General features: G+C 47.7%; 1 protein-coding gene across 2 annotated transcripts in view; it reads right to left on the reverse strand.

The window, feature by feature from the left end:
• VSTM4 (V-set and transmembrane domain containing 4) overlaps positions 1-22,762 on the reverse strand; it is a 98,645-nt gene that overhangs the window by 53,288 nt on the left and 22,595 nt on the right. The window contains exons 3-4 of one of the 2 annotated variants that reach the window (XM_053206890.1): positions 13,442-13,510; positions 4,332-4,439 (exon numbers count right to left, since the gene is read on the reverse strand). In XM_053206890.1, coding sequence (XP_053062865.1) covers positions 4,332-4,439; positions 13,442-13,510 — 177 coding nt within the window. The remainder of the gene's footprint in view (positions 1-4,331; positions 4,440-13,441; positions 13,511-22,762) is intronic. The other variant, XM_053206891.1, reaches the window with a different exon arrangement.

Genomic DNA, 22,762 nt, shown 5'->3' on the forward strand with positions numbered 1-22,762 from the left:
TTATGGAGAAGTATGAACAAAAACAACTGTAATAAAGTGGGATAAAATCTTGTGGTGGAAGTGGCTTGACGATAAAAGTTCAAGGAGAAAAAGGAACAATATACAATTTCCAACAGTTTCTTTTTTTTAAGTGTATTTATTTGTTTGGAAAAAGACAGAAGCATGAGTGGGGTAAGGGTAGAGACAGAGGGAGAGAGAGAGAGAGAGAGAGAGAGAGAATCTCAAGCAGGCTCTGTGTTGCTAGTTCAGAGCCTGATGCAGGGCTATCTAGCAAGATATCTCGCTATCCATCTGGCAAGCTCTAGGAAGCCCTGTTCCAGGGCTAGAGTTCCAGCATATCACAAAGAGCAGAGATATCACAAAGAGCAGAGACCAAGATATCACAAAGAGCAGAGACAACAGGGTTAAGCCCCTCTCTTTCCATCTGGGTCTAGTGAGCCTTCAAAACTGTCCTTTTAAGGGGCACTTGGGTGGCTCGGTCCATGAAGCATCTGACTTTGGCTCAGGTCACGATCTCACAGTTTGTGAGTTCAAGCCCTGCACCAGGATCTCTGCTGTCACTGCAGAGCTTGCTTCGGATCCTCTGTCCTCCTTTCTCTCTGCTCCTCCCCTGCTCACGTTCTCTCTTTCTCTCCCCAAAATAAAATGAACATTTTTTAAAAACTGCCCTTTTGAAAGCTCAGACGGAGAAGGTTGGGGAATTGTTGGGGCCATCTCAAAGCAGCGAGTCTGGATTAATTCCTGAACAAGTAAAGGCCATTCGAAACCAGTGTGTTTGGGGAACCATTAGAATAACTCAGGGCTTGGTCCTGAGCCATCAAGATTGGTGCTTTCCAGGGTGAATCAAAGCTGCAGAGGCCCTGGGATGAAGTTCCAGGTACCCTGGCACTAACAAAGAGCCAGGATGAAGATTCACAGCTTGGGAAGAAGTGGAAGGCAAGTAACACATGGGTGCAGTTAAGTCCAGCTCACGTGAATAACGAGCACCTCAGGAAAATGAGGCAGTGCAAGGCAGGGGGTGAGGGCAGGGCAGCAGGAAGGCTGAGAGAGAAGGACACTGGCCCTCTGGCCTTCCGGCTTCCGGGATTGGCTCTGTTTATTTCAGGGCCCCTCCAGGGGATTTCGTCAGGAGTGGGGACAGCTACTCTGATATCCTCTTTTCAGACAGATCTTGCCAAGGGAGCGGGAGAGCAGGTGCTGGGCTCACCTCTGCTTTGCACATGTATGCGAGCAGCCCATGAACCTGGACACTGTGTGATTCTCACACAGGCAAGAGAGCTTAGCCTCCCTCCATGTGGCCAGGGTGCAGAAGGCCCAACACACACATGGTTGCATAGAAAACGCAGACCATGTCCATATGACAAGGGGGTCTGAGCCTGATTCTATATTTGTGGGTTCAGCAAGCATATCTCATCTATGAATTTCATTTCCAGAGAGTAATGAGATCCTTTTGGAATACTTGTGACAGAAGGGAGGGACAGAGTAGGACAGAGTTCAGAAGAACCGGCTCTAAGGCCTTGCTACTCAAAGTGTGGCCTCACACCTGCAGTGGTGACACCATCTGGGATCGCATTAGAGGTACTGAATCAGAATCTTCATTTGAGCAGGTTTCCCAGGGAACCATCTGCTCCTTAAGGTCTGGGCAGTGCTGCTCTAAGGCTCCGGGGTCCAGCTGAGGGGTAACATTGAGCCCACCACAGTCCTCTGTCCTTGGCTCTACAGTGTGGTGGGGAGGTGCCTGGCTCCTAGGCCACGTGGGGCAGGACCTGCCTGCCAGGGCTACAGAAGGCCAGCTGTGGGAGCTATGACTGCGCCCACAGGAGCTGCGGGAGCTATGACTGCTGTTCAGGAAGGACCTTAGCAACAACCACCATGGAAGGCTGAAGGGAAATTCCTTGGCAAGGCTGGCCCCCAGATGGCGAAGGTTTGCTTGAAGACAAATGTGGAAGGCTCGGGATCAGGCTGGACGTGGCCTCTGCCACGCCCTTGTTTCAGGACTTTTCAGGCTCCTCAGCTGTGTTCTCTCTCAAACGGTTGCAGTAGGGGCTGTCATTCCTGACAGATGGTGAGGATGACACAAGAATGTAGAAGAGCGAGTGAGCAACAACAGTCTGGCCTGCCGCAGGCGCCCAGGTGAAGCTCTTGGCAGCTCGGTAAGGCTCTCGGACACTGCGTGCAGGTGCACACGAGGCTGTCTGTGCCCGCTCCGGGAGGGACGAGGGCAGTTGGGATCTGGGTCTCTAGCGGTTCTGAGTGAAGCCCGGAGGGTGTGTCTCAGTCTGCCTTGTTGGCCCTGAAGGGGAAGGATGTCTCCTGAACCAACTCCCTTGCTTTGTTTCCCCGATTCTGCCTAAGGCCTAACAGAACCTGCAGCTCAAGGCACACTTCTCTAGCATGCTCCTGAACACGGGCAGAGGTGTCTTTGGAGCAAAATGGGCTTGGAGACTGCCCAGGCGGCTTCTGAACTCCAACAGGTGGGAGCAAAGCAGCTGGGACACAGACACATTTGTTCCCCATTTGTTGAGCAGCTGTCACACGCCAAATTCCAAGGAGAAGGGAGGAGGCGAATGGCCCGTGACTCCCGTCGTCTGCAAGGGCGGCGAGCGCATCTGTACGTGTGCAACACGTGCCGCAAGCCCGTAAACGTGGGCAAGGTCTCGGAGCCTCGGAGCTGGGGAAAGCCCCGGCTCTGTTGACAAGGCAGGCAGATAGCGAGGATGAAGGCAGCTCTCGGGCTCCACAGAGACCGTGCGGAGCACAGTGGGAGCGGCACGAGCTGTGAAGGAGAAAGGTGTGGCCACGGGCCTTGCTCTGTCTCCGGAGCCCAGTGTGCCAAGTGTCTCTGTGCACCTCTCAGGATCTCTGTTGGCCTGGAGGCTGACCTCCGGGCCCTGCCCTCTGGCTTCGGGTCCGTGAGACCAAAGCAAAGCAGCAGGGGAGGAGGGAGGGAGAACGGAGGGCTGAGGAATGCATAGTCCTGGCTCCCTCCCTGCGGCCTCCTGGTTTGGCACCGCCTGGGTCCCTCTTCCGCGGCTCCTGTTGGTGACCCTTCTCCCACAGCTACAGCTCTTGAAAGTTCTGGAACCGTCCTCCCCTTGTCTCCTAACTCTGTGCTGCAAACAGCGTCCTGCAGGCTGGTCCCTGAGTGCACCCCCTCCCTCCCTGGTCCCCTTAGCCCTGCCTGCACTTCGGCCTCAGCGGAGAGGCCTTCTGGAAGCAGGGCTCGGTTTCCCTGTTTGAGTGTCCCCTGAGACCGTGGCCACCAAATCTGACACTTCCCAGCTTTGTAACCTTGCGCTTACGCGTAACCATAACCACAAGTTATCATACACACAGGACACTTAACGAGAGTCAGAATGTGTTAAAGTTTTTGTTGTCGTTGAACTTAATCCTCATAATAATCCTAAGAGCCTGGCACCCTACTACATTCCCATTACTTAGATGGGAAAGGTGAGGCAGAGCGGGTAAGTCATCAGCTGGTAAGTGAAGAGTTGCCATCTGAACCAGAGCCAGCCTAATTCCAGAGCCCAGCTATCACCCACATCATCTCTGGGAGCTACAGCGTCCGCACCCGTTTCGGGAATCCGCAAGGGGGTGCAGCCCGGAGGGTGTTTCAGAGGAAATGTACAGGATCTGGTGGAAATGTGACTTTGAGGCTTGGTGAGAGGTGGGGACTGAAGAGGGAAAGCAGGCAGCCTTCATAGAAAGAGAAGAATCAGCGTTCCCAGAACTGGAATCATTAAGACAGAAAACGCAGAGCAAGAAGGGGCTGAGGACACATTCCGGGCATCAGGGATGCCAACAGGAAAGGAGATGGAAGGAAGTGAACACTCAGGCCGGGCGGAGCCTTCCTAACCCCACCTGCCTGCCAGGCACAGCGCCAGTACTGTGAATAATAACACTCACAACAGTGTGCTAACTGAGGAAGGCAGTGTCTACCCCATTTCATTTCGCAGATGAGGAAACTGAAGCTCAGGGCAGTTCAGGAATACATCTAAAACCGGTCTGTGGCAGAGCCGGGATCAAACCCAGGTTCATCTGACTCCATAGCCCCTTCTAGGAGAATGAAAGGAGTAAGGGCCACCCCCACCCCCAGAAACCACGGGAGGAAGGGACCTGAGAAAAAGAGGAATTTAAATGTGGTCACAGTTGATTTTAGCGGAGTCTTAGGGAGACACAGCTCCTCACTCGCTGTACTCACCAGTCACAGGTAAATAATCCCTGACTCACGATGCATTTTTCAAACAAGGTTATACTTTGCCCAGCGTCTTCCGCCTGTCTGTGGTTTGGTAGTGCTCCCATTCCAGACATGACCTTATCTATCCACTTACCTCTGGATTTCCTCTTGCTAAACACAGACTGCCAGATGATGGTCAGGGTGAAGAGTAGGACGCTGAGAATCCCCACACAGCACACAAGCACGGCGTATATGTAGATATCTGAGGGCAAGGACACAGCGGAGCATTGTCAGGACGAGCCAGGTCAGAGGAGATGCACCAAGTAAGACAAACTTCGTACGTTACCAAAACTCAACTCAAAATGAACCACAAGCCTAAACAGAAAATATGAACTAGAAAACTTTGGGGAAGAACACAGAGGAGAAAAATCTTTGGGATCTAGGAGTAAGCAGAGAATTTTTAGACTTGACATGGAGAACATTATCTATATAAGGAAAATGTGATAAATTTGATTTCATCAAAATTAAAAACTTTTGCCCTGTAAACACCCATATAAGGAGGATGAAAAGACAAAACTTCAGACTGGGAGGAAATATTTGCAAACTGTACAACCAACAAAGGATTAGTATGTAGACGATAAAGTACTCTCAGAACTCAACAACAAAAAATAAACAAACCATCCTACTAGAAAACGAGCAGAAATGTACAGAGACATTTCACCAAAGAGAATATATGGTGGTAAATAACTTCATGAGAAGATGTTCAACTTCCTTAGCCATTAGACAAATGCAAATTTAAATCACAATGAACTATCTCACACACCTATCAGAACGACTAAAATAAAAAGTAGTGACAATACCAAATGCTAGCAAGGACATGAATAAACTGGGTCACTCAACAATATTGCTGGTGAGAATGTAAAGTGGTACAGCCACCCTGGAAAATAGTTTGGCAGTTTCTTAAAAGATACATCTACAAATGCCCTTCACCTCAGCAATTGCACTCTGGGAAAATGCAAACTTAAGTTCACACAAGAACCTGGACATGTATGTTTATAGCAGCTTTATTTACAATAGCCCAAAACTGGAAACTGCCCAGATGTCCCCCAGTGGGTGAATGGTTCAACAAACTGGAGTCTATCCACCACCCCCCCCACCCCTACTACTCAGTGATAAAGTAACAAACTATTGACACATCTAGCAATCTGGAACCTCCAAAGAATTATGCTGAGTGAGGGGAAAAAAATCCCAAAAGGTTATATACTGTGTGATTGTATTTGTATAATATTCTTTATTTTTTTAATTTTTTTAACATTTATTTATTTTTGAGACAGAGAGAGACAGAGCATGAATGGGGGAGGGTCAGAGAGAGGGAGACACAGAATCTGAAACAGGCTCCAGGCTCTGAGCGGTCAGCACAGAGCCCGACGCGGGGCTCAAACTCACGGACCGTGAGATCATGACCTGAGGTGAAGTCAGCCACTTAACCGACTGAGCCACCCAGGTGTCCCTATATAATATTCTTGAAATGACAAAATTATAGAAATGGAGAACAGATTAGTGATTGCCAGAGGTCAAGGAGGGAGTAGTTGATGGGAAGCTATCAGCTGATGGGAGTTGATGGGTTTGGCTATAAGAAACCCTTGTGGAGATGGGGATTTCTGTATCTTGGCTGTATCAATGTCAATATCCTGGTTGCCATATTGTACTGTAGTTTTGCAAGATGTTATAATCGGGAGAAATTGGGTTAAGGGTACAAACTGATACAAGGGATCTCTATCACTTCTTAGAAATACATATTAACCTACAATTACCTCAAGATAATTTTTTTGAAGTTAAACCATGATCATATATGTCTCAGTCAATCTGCTATAACAAAACACAATAGACTGGGTGGCTTAGAAATAAACATTTACTTCTCACAAGAGCAAGGCGCTGGTAGAATTGGTGTCTGGTAAGAACTCTCTTCCTAGTTTGGAGATGTTTTCTCTTAACAGCCTCACATGGCAGAGAACAAAGAGAGAGCAAGCAGGCTCTTACGGGGGTCTCTTCTTATAAGGAAACTAATCCCATTGGTGAGGGCTCCACTCTCATGATATAATCACTTCCCACAGGCCCCACCTCCTAACACCATCATATTAGGAGCTAGGATTTCAACATATGAATTTGGGGGAACACCAATATTGAGCCCATAACAACGTTCATCCGTTTCTTAAACTCCAGTAATCAACTTTAACACCAATCTGATTGAGAAAATGCCAACTGCTCAGAAAGTGAAAGGTGGGGGAGAGCACCTGGGTGGTTCAGTCAGTTAAGGGTCCAACTCTTGATTTGGGCTCAGGTCATGATCTCGGGTTCAAGCCCCACTTTGGGCTCTGTGCTGAGAGTGCAGAGCCTGCTTGGGATTCTCTTATTCCCCCTCTCTCTCAGCCTCTCCCCAACTTGTACTGTCTCTGTCTCTCTCTCTCTCAAAATAAATAAATCAGCTAAAAAATTTTTTAAAAAAGAAAGTAAAAGAGAATCTGAAAGCATTCCTTTAACCTTCTATGTAGCAAAAAGCTACAGATGTTTGAACTTAGCAACAATATTTCTCTGCTGACAAATTTCTTTAGCCAACAGACATTTACAACGTAGCTACCAGCCACGTTCAGCACTCTCCTAAGTGTAAGAAATAGAACAATGGAGATTTAAAAGCCTCATCAAGAAATCAGAGAGCTGCATGGTATTTGCACCAATAGGAGAGTGCGCCTAGTACTCGAAACACACAGAAAGAACTCAGCCAACCTGAGGAGGTCACAAGGAGCTTCAAAGAGGGCTGGAGCTCTGTGCTGAGTCCTATCTAAAATAACACAGAAGGGGCGCCTGGGTGGCCCAGTCGATTAAGTGTCTAACTCAGTTTCAGCTCAGGTCATGATCTCACAGTTCGTGAGATCGAGCCCCGTGTCAGGCTCTACATTAACAGTGCAGAGCCTGCTTGGGATTCTCTCTCTCCCCACCTCTCTGCCCTTCCCCAACTTGTGCGTTCTCTCTCTCTCTCTCTCTTTCTCTCTCTCTCTCTCTCTTAAAATAAATAAATAAACATTAAAAGGTAAATAAATGAAATAGCATAGAAAATGCAAAATATAGAGAAAGAATAAAAATACAGGGAGAGAGTGACAAAATTTTATCATATCAATGTAAGTGGCTTAACAGTACCTTATCATTGGCTACTCAAAATGTTTCTGTTTCCTTTCACAAGTGACTGTGATGGGGATTCACAAACCAAAACCCTGATGTACCTCTCATATTAGGTTTTTAAGATTAAGTTCCTAGAAGCGGAATTTCTGGGTCAACAGGAAAGTACCTCTGTAAAGCCCCTGGCACCTGGAGAAGCAGTTAGGTAAGTGCCCAAAAGGCAGGCAAGCTGGGGGAGGTGGGGGGCTGGCCTCCACAGTGAGCTGGAGAGATGAGGAGGGAGAATGGGATGGAATCAGACATCTCAGGTTCCTTTCAGCTCTGTCCTTCCTGCCCCCCTTTCCTCCCACCCCCCCCCACCCCCCCAACCGCCCCGGGGAGTCCAGTCAGCACTTTTGCCCAAGCTAGCTTGAGTATGCTTCTGTTCATGGCAACTTAGAAGCCTGGACTAAAAGTACAATAGGTAGAAAACATAGTAGGGCTAGGCTGCAAGGTGAAAGGAACACCTGTCCTAATATTTAAGGGAGCAGGAAGGTGGGTAGGGTCAAGGAAGAGTCTCCTACAGAGGGAGACAGGAGCCAACCACAGAAGCAGAGGAAGACGGAAGTGAGAGTTCTAGAAGCCAAGAGAGCAGTCGTAAGAAAGATTCTTTAATAGCATCAAGTGCTGCTGGAAAACATCCATTGGGTTTTCCTACTAGGAAGCTACTGGAAAAGTCTTGGGGGGGAAGCCAATTCAGTTGGATGGTGGAGGCCGAGCCAGATTACGGGGGTCGATGAATTCAGTGGTATGTGAGGAGTCTGGGACAGAAGCAGAGGAAACCCTCTCCCACAACTAGAATCAAAACTGCCTTTGAAGTTTTGAGAGACACCTGTGTCTCAGATGCATGGGCTTTGCAGGTTCAAATGGTAGAGAACTCAGTTGAGTGGTTGGAGGTAGGGGCTTGGGTCTCCGTTTAAGCAATGAAGCTCTGAGAGCTGGAGCAGAGGTCACAGACCAGGATTCATGACAGGCCACAGGATGGGCCAGAACACAGAGAACATATGGCCAGTCCTGGATTTGCATGCAGTTGAGCAAGCTGCTCGGGGATTCTGCCGCATAGCCATTTCTGGCACAAGAGGGTAGCAAATGATGTGGCCCCGTTGCCAGGCACGCAGACACGGGGCAGGTGGACACAGCATCTGCCTCGAGGGGATTTCCAAAGGCGCAGGACCCTGGACCACAGAGGCAAGGGCAATTTAGCTTCAGTCTCATTCTTGGTTGGAGAGACAAACTGTCACACTGAAGTGTCTGCACCACTGGAGCAGAGCAACGCCCTCCACGAACTCCCTCTTCATCGCAACCCTTTCCCTGGTTTTGAAACTGTAGGAATCAAGCAGGGACAAGGTCGTGGTGAGAATCTCCCCCAAGCATCCCCAGAAGCATACCGTAGACATCTGTGGCCCGTTCCGCCCCAGCAGGAGGCGAGGGGCTCCAAGAGGTCCAAGCTCTGGTTTCAGATCACAGCCTCTACCACGTGGCACAAAGGGGGCTCTCCACAGGCAGCCGTAGCTGCAGAATCATCAAACATCTGGCCAGTCTGGAAGGCTCGGCTACACCGCCACGCACACAGGCCCCCTGGGCTGCAGACCCTGGCTGGCATGCCTCAGCTGCCTGTGTGGGGGTCCCCACGGGCCTAGGATCAATCGTGCCTGCTCTCTGTTATGTTCTTGGAGCTACAGGAACCTTAAAAAGTGTCACCTTGCAGGAGAAGAAAAGCTCAAAAAGAACACCTGAGTTTCCCTGGATCGGGCAGCCACTGGTACCCCAAGGTTCCAATTTTTTCCTCTGTTCCAAGCATTCCTTTTGCTGCATAAAGACAATCACCCTGTTTTATCTACTCAAAACACTGAAACCATCTCCCGATGATTTTCTCTGCAAAGGTAAAACCCTGAGCCATTTCAGCCAGGGTCACAAAACACCTCCATCCAACACCACCTTTCCTCCTGGATGAGCCAGAGCAAAGCTGTGCCCTGCCGAACTGAGAGCAGCAACAATGTTTCAGCCAGCCATCCTTGGGCTGGCATGCCCGCCCAGCGTTGCTGTATCTTCTGACTTTCCCTTAACTTTTATGTAAACACTTCTCTAATTATAAACGTTGGCGCAAAGGTTTTAAAAAACTCAGACCGGGCCAAACAATGCTTGTCTGGAGGCTGAATCCAAGCGCTCAGATCCACATTCAACAAAACATCTGCACTTAACCAAATCTGGGATTAGCTTTTAAAACGCCACACATTACCTGCACGCTCAAAATAATTCTCAAAACCTTGTTATGTTCCTCAAATCCGTTTGCAGTTTTGTCTTTTGCCGCTGGCCTTCCAAAGGCACCGATGTCATTTTTAGACGCCACTGCAAGCCACCATGCAGAAAATGTCTCCCTACCATCCCCAGCCCAGGCCTCCCCGAAGCAGATGGCAGGGCCGGCAGGCTGGAGTGACACTCACGCGGCGGGGAGGCCGAGACGGGGTGCACAGTGTACTTGTGCCAGCTCCCGCCCTCCCAGAAAACCAAGCCACCGCAGGGCAGGCCAGGCAGAGAGGCCCCAGTGAAAGGCAGGCGGCACCTGTTGCCAGGCAACCCTGAGGCCGGCCGGGGTTTGGGGGGGGGGGCTGTGAAGCCCGGTGACCCCAGCATTCCTCAGCACAGTGAAGGGACCACCTCTCGCCAGACCGCTGACTCTAGAAAGTCGATGTCAGTCCTCCACTCTCCCAGGGAAAATGCAGATGCCAAGATCTCAGGTCTAGGCAGCAAACTGTATGCTTCTGCTATTTTTTTTTTTTTTTTTAATTCAGTTTGTAGTATCATCTTGCTTGGCAAGAAATACCTGAGCAACAGCCCTGAGGGATTTTAACTCACTCCAGCATCTCACCAAGAGGCCTGACGATACTGGTTTTGTGCTGTGGGCGCACGGCCAGCTGAGCCGAGCCCCGGGAGGATGGAGGTCCCCCCGCACTCTCTGCAGCAGCCCTTCCATCCAGGAACAAAAGGGCAAAGGCCTGGGCTCAGGCGCCAGGGAGTTTCATCTGTACCCCTGACCTCGCCAATGCTGTGGCTGGGTTAAAAAAGCAAAATGCAAGGCCGCTGCTGCCGAAATCACAGGGAAAGAACACTGGAAACAGCTGCTCTGAGGCATTTTACATAGTGAGGATTCCAATTATGCTTTTCTGAAGGGACCTCATTCTCTGTGTTGACAAGCCCACGTCGGGCTCCGGCTTTTGTGTAGAGTTAGGTCGAGAGTGACCCTGATTTCCATAGCTACATGTGAATTATAAAATACTATTAATCATACAAAGCGTTTTAGACACACTGATTATGCTGCAAGGCATGGTGGGACCAAATGCTGCAACCTTTCCCAACATACCAAGTTTTGTTTTTTGTGCCATGTTGTCTAAATATGGTCCTCAGACCACTTGTACTGGGGAAACACCCTGGGCCCCAATAAAGTACAAATGTTTTGCTCACTTCCTAAATGCAATAATCGGATTCTCGGTGGGGAGCCCAGAACCAGGGTTACTAACAACCCCCCAGGAGATCTTTATGGATCTGATGATAAGCAGGGCTCCCGCTGTTACAGCTGCCAGTGACCTACCTTAGGGATGCCCTGGATGTCTCTATACTTCTCCCCATCATAGGGCCTAGGGCCCGGGTCATGGGGCAGCTCAGAGGAACATGGGGTAAATCAGTTGTTTACTACTTTGCTCTGTGTGGATTAAAGTTGCTTTCATCTTTTTGCTAACAAACAGGCATTCCCTGAATGAAAGGCTGAGGGAGAGAGCTGGGGATTATTTTGCTAGGAGAGGGTCATTAAATAAAAAGACAGGTACAAAGCCTGCCTAAGAAAAGGCAGGGAATGCAAAGAATCGCTGTTGGAGATCACACGATCTGAGAAAGAAAATGTTTGAAACCTAATGGCCTACCTGGGTGACACCTTCTAGTTTGCAAATAATGATCACAATCATGATTATATTTTTCCTAAGAGAGCAAGTGCCTCCATCCACTGCTTTTAACTGGCTATTGAAAGAGGTGGGTTTAGATCCAAGTGCCTGCCCCCTCATTGGGCAAGATCTCCTTCCATCATATCTGTTAATTAACTAAAGGTGATGGGAGGCCCCCAAGGCACACACATGTCCCTAGATCTGTTTGGCAAGGTGATTTATCATCAGTAAATGTCATGCCTTCACAAAATGTCACCTTTCACAATTTCCTGATCACCTTTTGACATTAATCAGTTTTTCACTGACCAAAGGCTCTGTCTAAGAACTCACAAAGTACATTCTTTCATTGCTTTTGGCCATAATCCTCATCTACTTTGTGATAATAATTTCTGTGAACCTTCCTTACTCCAAGTAAGGCAAGGTGTCTCAACCTCAGCATTCTTGACATTTGGGGCCAGATAATTCCTTGCTGTGGGAGCTGACTGGTGCATTGCTACAATGTTTAGCAGCCTCCCTGGCCTCTTCCCAACAGATGCCAGTAACATCAAAATGCTAGTTGTGGCAACCAAAAATGTATCCAGACATTGGCAAATAGGCCCTGGAGGGGCAAAATCACCTCCTGCTGAGAATCACCACTCCGAGGTTCAAACCTGAGCACATCAGAATCACCCAGAGGTCTTATGAAAACCCCGATTGCTGGGCACCACCCCTAGTGTTTCCCACCCTGTAAGTGAGGGTAAAGCCCAACAGTGTGCATTTGTATCAGACTCCCAGGGAATGCTGATGCTGATGCTGCCGGTCTGGGACCAGCCAGGGCTGTATGCTGGGATCACCTGGAGAGCTTTAACCAAGTCCCAGCTCAATCAGAATCTCTAGAGATGCGGTTCAGGCATCAGTGCTTTTAAAGGTTCCCAGGGGGCTCTGATGTAGGCTGAAAATCATTTGCTTAAGGTTTTCAGACTGTTTCCAGAATCCCCAACTCCATATGAAACCTGAGATAAACTCTGTCACAGTAGGTGCACATTTCATTTTTTTTTTTAACGTTTATTTATTTTTGAGACAGAGAGAGACAGAGCATGAACAGGGGAGGGGCAGAGAGAGAGGGAGACACAGAATCTGAAACAGGCTCCAGGCTCTGGCTGTCAGCACAGAGCCCGATGCGGGGCTCGAACCCACGGACTGTGAGATCATGACCTGAGCCGAAGTCGGACGCTTAACCGACCAAGCCACCCAGGCGCCCCTGCACATTTCATTTTTTACATTGCAGTAGGAATTCTGGAGCCAAAACAAAACGAACAAGCTCAAATTATACAGACTGGGCCTTTCACCTCTGCTCTTTCAAAACCCACGGGCTGATACCACCGGGCATTCCCACTCCACTCTTTAGTAAATTTAGGATAAGAAAACAACTTGACATCACAGCACAACTAAGACTTCCGGCTCCTTTTGTTAGCTAAAGTGCAATAAGAAGTTACTCAAGTAAGAGGGAGGAAAGGTATCAGCCGCAGGGAGGAGGGGAAGAGACCAAAGCAGGGAAGGAATGAGGTTTGTTTCGCAGAACTAACAGGTCCAGCCAAGGAGATGCCCAGCTAGGTGTTTCCACCTGAGAGCCCCTTTCTAGATGTGTCTCTCCTGACACATCTAATGTGAGCCAATCTGAGCCAGACTGGAGCTGAGGACCTGCACAGAAGCCCCAGTGGCTGGCCTGAAGTCACCTTTAGCTCTTTATACTAACATCTCCTCCTAAGGGGGGAGTTTTCTGCCATGTTTTGAACATACAATGTATGCTCTAGCAGGTTGACACTGTAGGCCTGCACAATTGAACCAAAAGCACCTATACAAACTCCCCGTCCCCGCCCCCTAAGGCACTGAATAAAAGCTTCCCGTACTAACCCCACAGGGAGACAGTGCTTTAAGAGCTAGCTCCCTGTCTCCTTACTTGCCACAAGTAATAAAAAGTCCTTTGCTTTCTATTTCCTTGGGTTGTGTTCAATTTGGTGTACCCCAAGTGGTGACCCCCCCACCCAAGTTTGGTTACACTTTCCTCCCATTCTACCCCTTTCCTATTATCTAAAAGCGAGGTGCATCTTATAATAAAGAAATATGCCAGGTCTACCTTCAAAAAATGCCCAGGTCTCTTTCTTTTTCTCAAAGGATGAATCTTCAGACGCTTTGAGGGAAATCACTGTAAGGCAAAAAAGAAATGGGATAGCATGAAGTGCAGTACGCTATGGCCCCAGCCCACACGGTAACCCAAAATGATGCCATACGGTATGTAGGGCACTCACCTTTATGAAGTAATTTTTCCATTTGCAAAACCACATTTGATTATCACAACTCACACATTAAAAAGAGGTGCAATGACTCAACAACAATGGAGGCACCAGTGGGGGGGAATCAGATTGCCCTTGTCTAAAAGCCAATAAATGGCAAAGCTGGGACTGGGTATGGCAGAAGTCCACTTGCCCCACATACTAGCAAAATGAAGAGTTTCCCGGTAGGAATTCCAAGAGCCGAAATCATTTTAGTGGACACCTTTCTGGTTTTTTTTTTAATTTTTTAAATGCTTATTTTTGAGAGAGACAGAGAGACAGAGAGAGAGAGAATGAGTGGGGAAAGGGCAGAGAGAGAGGCAGACACAGAATCCGAAGCAGGCATCAGGCTCTGAGGTGTCAGCACAGAGCCTAATGTGGGACTAGAACCCACAAACACTGAGATCATGACCTGAGCTGAAGCTGGATGCTTAGCTGATGGAGCCACCCAGGAACCCCTAGCAGACATCTTTCTAAAGTATAGTGCACTTGTTGGGATGAGCATGGGGTGTTGTATGCAAGCCAATTTGACAATAAATTATATTCTAAAAAATTATTAAAAAAAAAAAGTATAGTGCACTTGCCTGGGTACCCCTAGACAGAGGAGCCTGAAGTCATCTGATGACTCAGGGTCTGTGCTCTGAGCACCATTCCATGCGAGACAGTCACACACACACTTTGTCTGTCTCCACTTTTCAGGGATTCTGTTTCCTCCGTAGAGTTGTGGAATGGTGTTCAGTGACTGACTGACATCTCATTTACTGAATGCCTACCATGTGCCAAGCATCTTGCTGCTCTTGTGACTACATGTTATCATATTTAACTTAATTCCCCCCAGAGGGCCTGGAAGATAAATATCATTTCATAATGATTTTGTACAGTTTTAGTCAGTGGGTGATCACTGAACTTACCGCGCCTGCTTTCAGCAATCAGGGAAACAGAATTGAGCGACCAGCGTAAATCCGTGAGCATTACACTAAAGAGGTGGGAGCTATGGAAAGGTTCCATGCATAACAGTAATATAATTATAGGATAAAATAATAAAAATTAACCTGACAAAAAAGCCCAAAACATCAAGGAATGAGATTATTGTCTGATAGAACTTTCTGGAACGCTGGAGATGTTTTATGCCCATTCTGTACATGTAGTAGCCACTGGCCACCTGTGGATACTGCGAATGTGACATGTGGCTAGTCCACATAAGCCTGAGGAATTAAGTTTTTAATTTAAATTTAAATTTGAGTTTAAAAAAATGTTTTTTAAGTTTATTTATTTTGAGAGAAAGAACGAGAGCGTGCACCGAGCGGGGGAGGGGCAGAGGGTGAGGGAGAAAGAGAATCCCAAGCAGGTTCCAAAAAGCACTGTCAGCACAGAGCCTGACTTGGAGCTCCATTCTCAGGAACTGTGAGATCATGACCTGAGCGAGATGAAGATTGGATGCTTAGCCAACTGAGCCACCCAGGTGCCCTTTAAATTTAAATTTAAATAGCCACCTGTGGTCAGTGGCTATCACACATCTGGGACCTGAATAGAAAGATAAAGGAGGTTGGATTGGAGATTGAATTAGTATGAGAGGCAAGGCTTATGGCAGAGATCCTCTGAAACTTTACCTCTATTTACTACCCCCCCCCCAAAAAAAACCTTTTGTATTATGTTGTCATGAATTACAATCTGAATTTTTCATCTTTTTACTTCCCTAGGCCTTGTACTGGGTATTTCCTATTGACCCATTTTGAAAATCACCGACCCCCTTCATCGGTGTCTAACCTGCTATTAAGCCCATATATTAATTCTTTTTGTTTTTTTTTTTGAGACAGAGAGAGAGAGAGAAAGAGAGCACACTTGTGAGCAAGTGCAAATAGGGAAGGGGTGGAGGGAGAGGGAGAAAGAGAATCTTAAGCAGACTCCATGCCCAGCACCGAGCTCTATCTCACGACCATGAGATCATGACCTGAGCCAAAGTCAAGAGTCAAATACTTAACCAACTGAGCCACTCAGACACCCCTATTAATTATTTTTTACATTTAATTAATTTAATTCATTTTTATACATCCCAGCTCTCAGATGAATTTCTCCAGCTTGTCACCTAATTTCTCAACCATATCAATCATATTCTGTCAATGCACGTGCCTGATAACTTTTATATCTGCATCACCCATAGACTTGTTTCCATTATCTGTTTTTGCTTTTGATCCTGTCTGCTTGCTTCCTAAGCATCCTGATGGATACTTTCTACATAGCTTCTCTTAACTAGTGCTGCTTAAGTATGGTTGAATTCCTTCAAGAGTTAAGTGTCTCCAACAATTGGGGTCACTAACTTCTCTACGCTCTATTTATCTAGGTAGTCCTTCAGAGAACAATTAGGATAGCTGAAAGATACATGTGCACATATAATTATGTAATCCAAATGTATTGATTAAATATAAACATGTAATTAGGATAGCTGAAATGCAAATTATTTTTCAGCTTTCTAATTTTTCTCAGAAGGCAGGCTTTAGTCTGCTATAAGCTGGGTCTGTCACAACTCAAGAACTCTCCCTTTAGAACCTAAACTCCTTAAAACCAGAAACTGGATCTTCTACCTCTATATCCCCATCATTGGCAGACTGCCTGGCAGCTGGTAAGTGCCTAGCAAATAGATGGAAAATCCATTTCTTTGTGACTGCCTCGCAAAGTAAGCAGTCTGGCCCTCCAGCAATGAACTCTTAGTGTATACCTGGTTTTGCCCATGGTATTAGAGAAGTCCCATGATTTGTCCATCATCATTCCTGCTTAATTTCCCCACTCACAGCTGACTTCCAGAGCAATCAGTCAGATTCTTCCTCCAAGAATTTAAGCTAAGAAATATAATATATATGGTTGTTGAGAGCGTTGGGGCTGAAAGAGCCTGTGGACTTTTGGGTAGCGGCCATGTTGGAAACACAGGCAACTGGAATGGAGCAGAGGGCAAAACCCACAAGAGGAAACTGGAGGTCAGAGGGCTCATAGGGCTGAGGACATGGTCTTGCTGGGGCACTAGGTCCCAAGAGGGCTTATGGAATATGGTTGCTATCCTTGCATTTTATGAGCTCCATAGCCCTAAACTATCCCTACCTTCCTTCTGAATTAGCTTGAATGGGCTTTCATAGCTTCAACTAATTGAGCCCAGGCTAGAATAAACATAAAGAGACCCAACGGAGACAATACAGAAAGGAAAAACAGATTATCTCCAAGCAGCTGAGTTTTTAGGGAGATCGAAGATGCCCCTCATCATCCAGAGCCTTACCACTCCAAATATGATCAACAGACCAGCAGTACAGTGTCACCTGGGGGCTTGGAAGAAGTGCAGAATCACAGGGTCCGCAATCCAGACCTACTGGATCAGAATCTGCTTTTAAACCAGATACCCTGGATCAGTCATATGCACTGTTTGAGATGCACTGATACACCCCAGGTTGAAAAAAATTAGTTGCCATTTTCTGGTTGTGTAACCTTGGGCGAGTTGCTTGGTTGCCCAGTGCCTTGGTTTCACAAATAGGGATGGTAAGTGCCCACTCTTAAGGGAGGCGTGAGAGTTTAATGGGTTAATACACGTGAAGTGTGCCTGAGACCTAGTGAGCCATATTTATCCACAATGATTTTTGCTCCATAAGAAAAGGGATTTTGTCTATTTTATTATTTTATTCACTGTTCCAATTCCTGCACCTAAGTCCAGCATGGTCCTTTGCTGTCAGCCCTTTGTTTCAGCGTGTGCATCTTCAATCATCCAAATGGTCCACAAGAACGGGTTCCTTGTCCTTGTTGTTAAATGTCTACATCTCAAAAGGGCTGCCACTAGCAAAGGCCGGTGTCTTCAGATCAGTTGATTCACTTTTCATTTTTTTCTTTTCAGAAATTGTAGTGATAACTTGATGTGGTCACTAACAATCGCTTTGCCTTATTTGGGATAAAAGATAACAAGGTCTCCCTAACCAATTTACAGAGACATGCGTTGAAAGAGCCAACAAACAGATGCTGAGCTATCAGGGCTCTAAGCAAGGAATTAATAGATGTTCCTCACGTTCCCCCAGTGCAACTGTTTTATGGGAAGATGCGGCAACTTTGTTTGCATATGATGATCAGCAACTCTGGTCATAACTTTATCTGTTCCTATGAGAAAGAAAACTCTAGGGGTGCCCGGGTGGCTCAGTCTTGATTTTGGCTCAGGTCAGAATCTTACGGTTGGGCTCTGCATTGGGCATGGGATTCTCTGCGTGGGATTCTCCCTCCCTCTCCCTCTGCACTCCCACCTCAAAAATAATTGAATAAAGAAATAAGTAGAAGAACTAAACTTACACATTAAAAAAAAGAAGAAAAATCTTCACATGGCCTCTTCTGGAGCTTCAGAAATCTTCCCGGGCTTTTGCCATTAACTGTCTGGTTTCAGCCGCTAATCCCATGCTATCTCAAAGTGAATTTGATACATTGTCAAGCCATGTGGCTGAGTCCACACGCTGTAAGGAAACACGCTGTGGGACAAGGCCAGGCCGACAGAAGGGCTTTGTAATGGACCAGCAGTGGATCGGCTGACTACTGGCGCCCCTCCTTCATGCCACAGCTGCACCTGCGGGTCAGAAATTTATAGGGGCCACCCTGGACACACTGAGTGGAAGAGGCCACTGCAGGGTAGATACGGAGGAGGATAAAATGCTTCAAGGAAACATTTTGCTTGACCAAGGAAAGAGTGGCAAATTTCCCAACCCCAGATTGCTCGTGTTGATCGAAGACTTTCAGAAATAAAATGCAAATTTCTTGATCACAGAGCATTCGTAACGGTTTCCGAGGAACTTAGCCATCAGAAGGCTAATCTTTCAAACAAGATTCAGTGAATCTATCACTATCAACTGCATTTGCCTTACCTGGTGACCCAGCTGGACTCTCAGACAATTGGGGAGAAGGCAACAAGGAGCCTTTCGTACCCAGAATGCTGGTTCTTCCTAAGCATCAGCTCAGCGGAGCTGAAAGTCCTTACCTTCTGACAACTACTTATGATTGGGGGAGTTCCCAGCCTAATCCCTCAAAGGTTAGGAATCCACATGCACTCAGTCAGCCTTTTAACCAATGGGCTGTCTTGTAGGGTCATGATGGGGTGGGGGTGGGGGGTGCTTATGCTCTGTGCTGGGATTCCAAGGTTGGGATATCACGTCTGTCGCTTCCCTAAAGGGACCCTGTTCCTGCAGTAACCCTCCCTGACCCTCCCTCCACTCCCACATCCACTCACTTCCTACTCTCTAGGCAAGGGGGTTTGACAGGAGCCCCTGATCCTGGGGAGCTTGTGACACACTGCCCCTCTCTGGGTGAGAGGAATATGGTCAAAGTCCCACTCAAGGTAGCCTCTGTTTTGCCACATGCTCTGAGACTGGGCTCTTAGCAAACAGCTAATGAAAGGGTGGGCAGCGTGCATCCCCTTGGGAAGTTCTCATTATCCCAGCTGCTGGGAGTGCAGTGAACCCTGCTTCCTGGGGAGCCCGCCTGTGGCCACTCATGTGCATTCTCCTCTTTCATCCTACCTGCACGGTCCACCTCCACCCATGAGGTGTGGGTCCCAGGGCCCCCATGCTGGGCCGGGGAGACAGTGACGAGGAAGGTAGCGCAATGGACCAAAAAAAGCGAAAGGAAGTCCAATTAGGCCTCAGCACCAAACCGCTTTTCTCAGTACAGCTTTATCTGGAATAAAGTGGGCATTTCGATTTCTGTCCAACTCCCAGGCCCATTTACAGTCGGTTTGGGCTCCCAGTGGAGAAAAGGAGTAAAGAGGGCTCAAAGCCAAGTCATCAACTGACCTACTGACGGCTTTCTAATTTCCTTGGGACCCTGGTGCCCAGTGGGAAGAGCCTGTTTGACTTTCTGGTGAGGGGCTGGCCCAGATGACAGAGCCGCAGGCTGTCTGAGGGCCTCTGCCCAAGACAGCAGAATCAGATGAAATCTAAAAAGGGGCAAGTTGTGAGACTCACTGGATCTTGGCCCCTCTGGGAAGAAATGGCTGAAAGTGGCTATAGGATCAAACGGTCTAGAAGAATGTGGCGCAGAGGCACCAAGACAAACTGATCCTATCAGCTTTGTGTCTGGAAAAAGCAGGCTGGGAAGAAAGAATCTCAGTCAAGCCCCCTGTGATGAGACCCGTGGGGGAAACCGTCACTCAAAGAGGTGTGAAAACTGAGAGCCTTGATTCCTAACTTGGACAGAATGTCCTGCCAACTCCCCTGGGAAAGGCATGTTTCACAGGTTGTAGCAGACTGTGTCCCCTGAGTTTATGCCAAGACCCTGTGACAATGGCCTTCAGGCTGAGGCGCCTCCCACCTCCCTCTCTGGTCTCCCGTTCGCCGATAATACTGGCATCCTTATCTGGACCTGCATTAAGGCCTGACCCCATCATCTGTAGAACAGGTGGCTGAGAATTTTTAGGGGCCTTGGAAAGGCTCTCTTTCTTCCCAAACTCTTTCTCATCTGCTCATTTGTGTCCCCAGCTCCTCTAACAAAGGATCCTACAATTGAAGGAGCTTAAATTGCAATCATGGGTTACATCCAAAGGAAGGTGCACAGCACATTTCTGATACAGAAAGCCCTCCAGAATGCAGTACTGATGGAGAGGAGCGTAGAGAGGGTCCTGGCACAGGCAGAGGACTGAGGAGGCTTCAGGGAGCATACAGCAAGGACAGGGAAAGACCAGCCTGAGCTCAAGAGACACACTGTCGCCTTTCTACTTTCACTGCAAGACAGGCTGGGCCTCCTCCCAGTATTCTCCTCCCAGGTTACGCCGATTTTAATCACAGAGGGTGTTACCTTCATTGAGTGCCCAAAGACCAAGATTTCTAAGACTTTTAGTGTGCAGTAGAATTAACTGGGGCTCTTGCTAAAATGAACATTCCCAGGCATCACCCCTGGGCTTCCGACTGGAGAAATCTAGGGAGGGCTTGGGAATGTGCACGATGAGGGAGTGCATCGTTCAGAAAATCCAGAGTCTGGAGGTCCTGGGACTCCACTTAGAGAAGCCTGCCTGCCTCACCCACTCGTAGTAGAGAGGCGGGCACAGAGTTCAAGGAGATGTGGGAGAGGGGAGTCAACTGATGCGGAGATGGACCCTGGGCCTCAATCTCTCCTCTAGTCCAGGGCAGGGTCCAGAGCTTGAAAACTGAGACAATGCCTCTGTGTTTAATCCAGGGAAAACAAAATAACTGCAAAAACTAAGGAGTAAGCCCATCACATGAGTGTTGTTTACAAAAACTCCAAAAGGCCCCTTTTTTTTTTTTAATTTTTTTTAAATATGAAATTTATTGTCAAATTGGTTTCTATACAACACCCCGTGCTCATCCCAACAGGTGCCCTCCTCATAGCAGGTCTCAGAGCAAAAGAACACAGTTTTCAAGAAAGTTACTTTCTAAAGGGCAGACCATCTATAATGATTGATGTAGGTCTCCCCATGTGGCTGACTCAAACTTGGAAAGTGGGGAGAATCTGAGTCAGAGAGACCTTCTTCCAATGATTACGCAGTGTTTCACGCCCTCCCTCCCTGCAGAATGTGTTCTCATTCATCTTGGTCATTATCTGCCACCCCTAGCTGACCGGAAGGTATATGGTGGCTGGGACTACATCTGTCTTCCTCACTTCCTAGAATCCTTCTTGGCTGGTTATATGTCACGGTCACTTTGAACGAACAAATGAATGCAATAAACATCACACCATGGTGGGTCAAGGCCTCCTCTAAAAGGAACGTGGTGCTGGGACCATGACATGGCCACATTCTGGAAGGCTGGGAAGAGAGGCCAGGGAGACACCTGCTCTACCCTGCCACCTCCCTTCATATGAAAGCAACAGGCCCCCAAGCCTGACTTCCCTGCGAAGTTCTGGCCTCGAAGTTATGTACTTTGAGCCTGCCGTGATTCATTCTATGGCCTCTGAGTTCTTAGTTTGGTATAGAATGAAGGCAGGAAGTCCCAAGATCTTAAGCAGAAGACGATTCTTCAGTCCACTGGAGTTGAGAGGGGCAGCCATTTAAAGTTTTGGTCCCTGGCATGTAGACCTCACTGATTTGCACTCAGGGAGGTGGGGGGCAGGGAGGGAGTGGGAATCCAGACAGAAGATGCCTCCCTGCCTCAGTTTGCTTAGGCAGCCTCCTGCACAGATCAACAGGAGGGAAAAGGAGACCAGAAGAGGTTGGTGATATGAAGTACTCACAAGAGAAGATCCTTAAAGAAAATAACGATGAGTCAACACTTTCGCTGTAAATTCAACAATGATTATACTCAGTTCACTACCCCTTCTTATTCAATGATGAGATGGTTTCCCAAGGAAAACCCTGTTCAGATGTAGCTGTGTGGCCACTATTTATAACTGGATCAGCGTTCTCAGGGAAGGCAACTGTAACCCCAGGGAGACACAGAGACTCTCTCTGTCTCTGCTCTCCGGAGTTGGCCGATTGCTTCACTTCCCCCTTGTGTCTCTAAGAGTTAGGCCAAAGGCAGTCTCTCTTGGGGCTCAGACAAAGCCATATATGTGAATAAGACCTCTGAGTGACCTACAGGGAGCAGCTAATGAGAAACGGAAAAGCTCCGGTTTTGTCTTTTTCGAGCCACTCCTCTTTTGCATTCACTGTAGGACAAATTCCTAAAAACAAAGCAAACAAAGCAAAAGAGCAAACAAAAAAAACCATACTAAATAGACTTCCTATTAAACAGAGCAGTTGGAAAAGAAGGTTGCCTTCTGAAATGGAATCAGCTACAGAAGACAAAGACCGTGTGTATATCCCCAAACAATGGTTAGGAAATACTGACGCTTAGGGCCTGGTAACTGCCCCCTCCAGTTACGACTCCGGGTCAGGTCTATATATTTTCTTACTACCACCTTCCACTCCCTGTTGCCATTAATTAAAATGGCAGTTTACCCAAGAGCTTGGGTCACTCATTCATTCTTTCTTAAAAAAAAAAAAAAAAAAAAAAAATCAGCACCGAGCCCTTCTGTGTACCATGTACAGTGTCAGGTGTGAGGGTGCATTTAAGAAGAACCTGGCAGGGTCCCTGGAGTCAAGGTCCCTGGCCAGGTCTACCGTGCCAAACTTGGTCTTAACCACTGCCCACCTCCGGCCCTCACCAGCCACAAATGTGCATCCA

The sequence above is a fragment of the Acinonyx jubatus genome, chromosome D2 (genome assembly GCF_027475565.1).
Source record: "Acinonyx jubatus isolate Ajub_Pintada_27869175 chromosome D2, VMU_Ajub_asm_v1.0, whole genome shotgun sequence".
NCBI classification, from domain to species: domain Eukaryota; kingdom Metazoa; phylum Chordata; class Mammalia; order Carnivora; family Felidae; genus Acinonyx; species Acinonyx jubatus.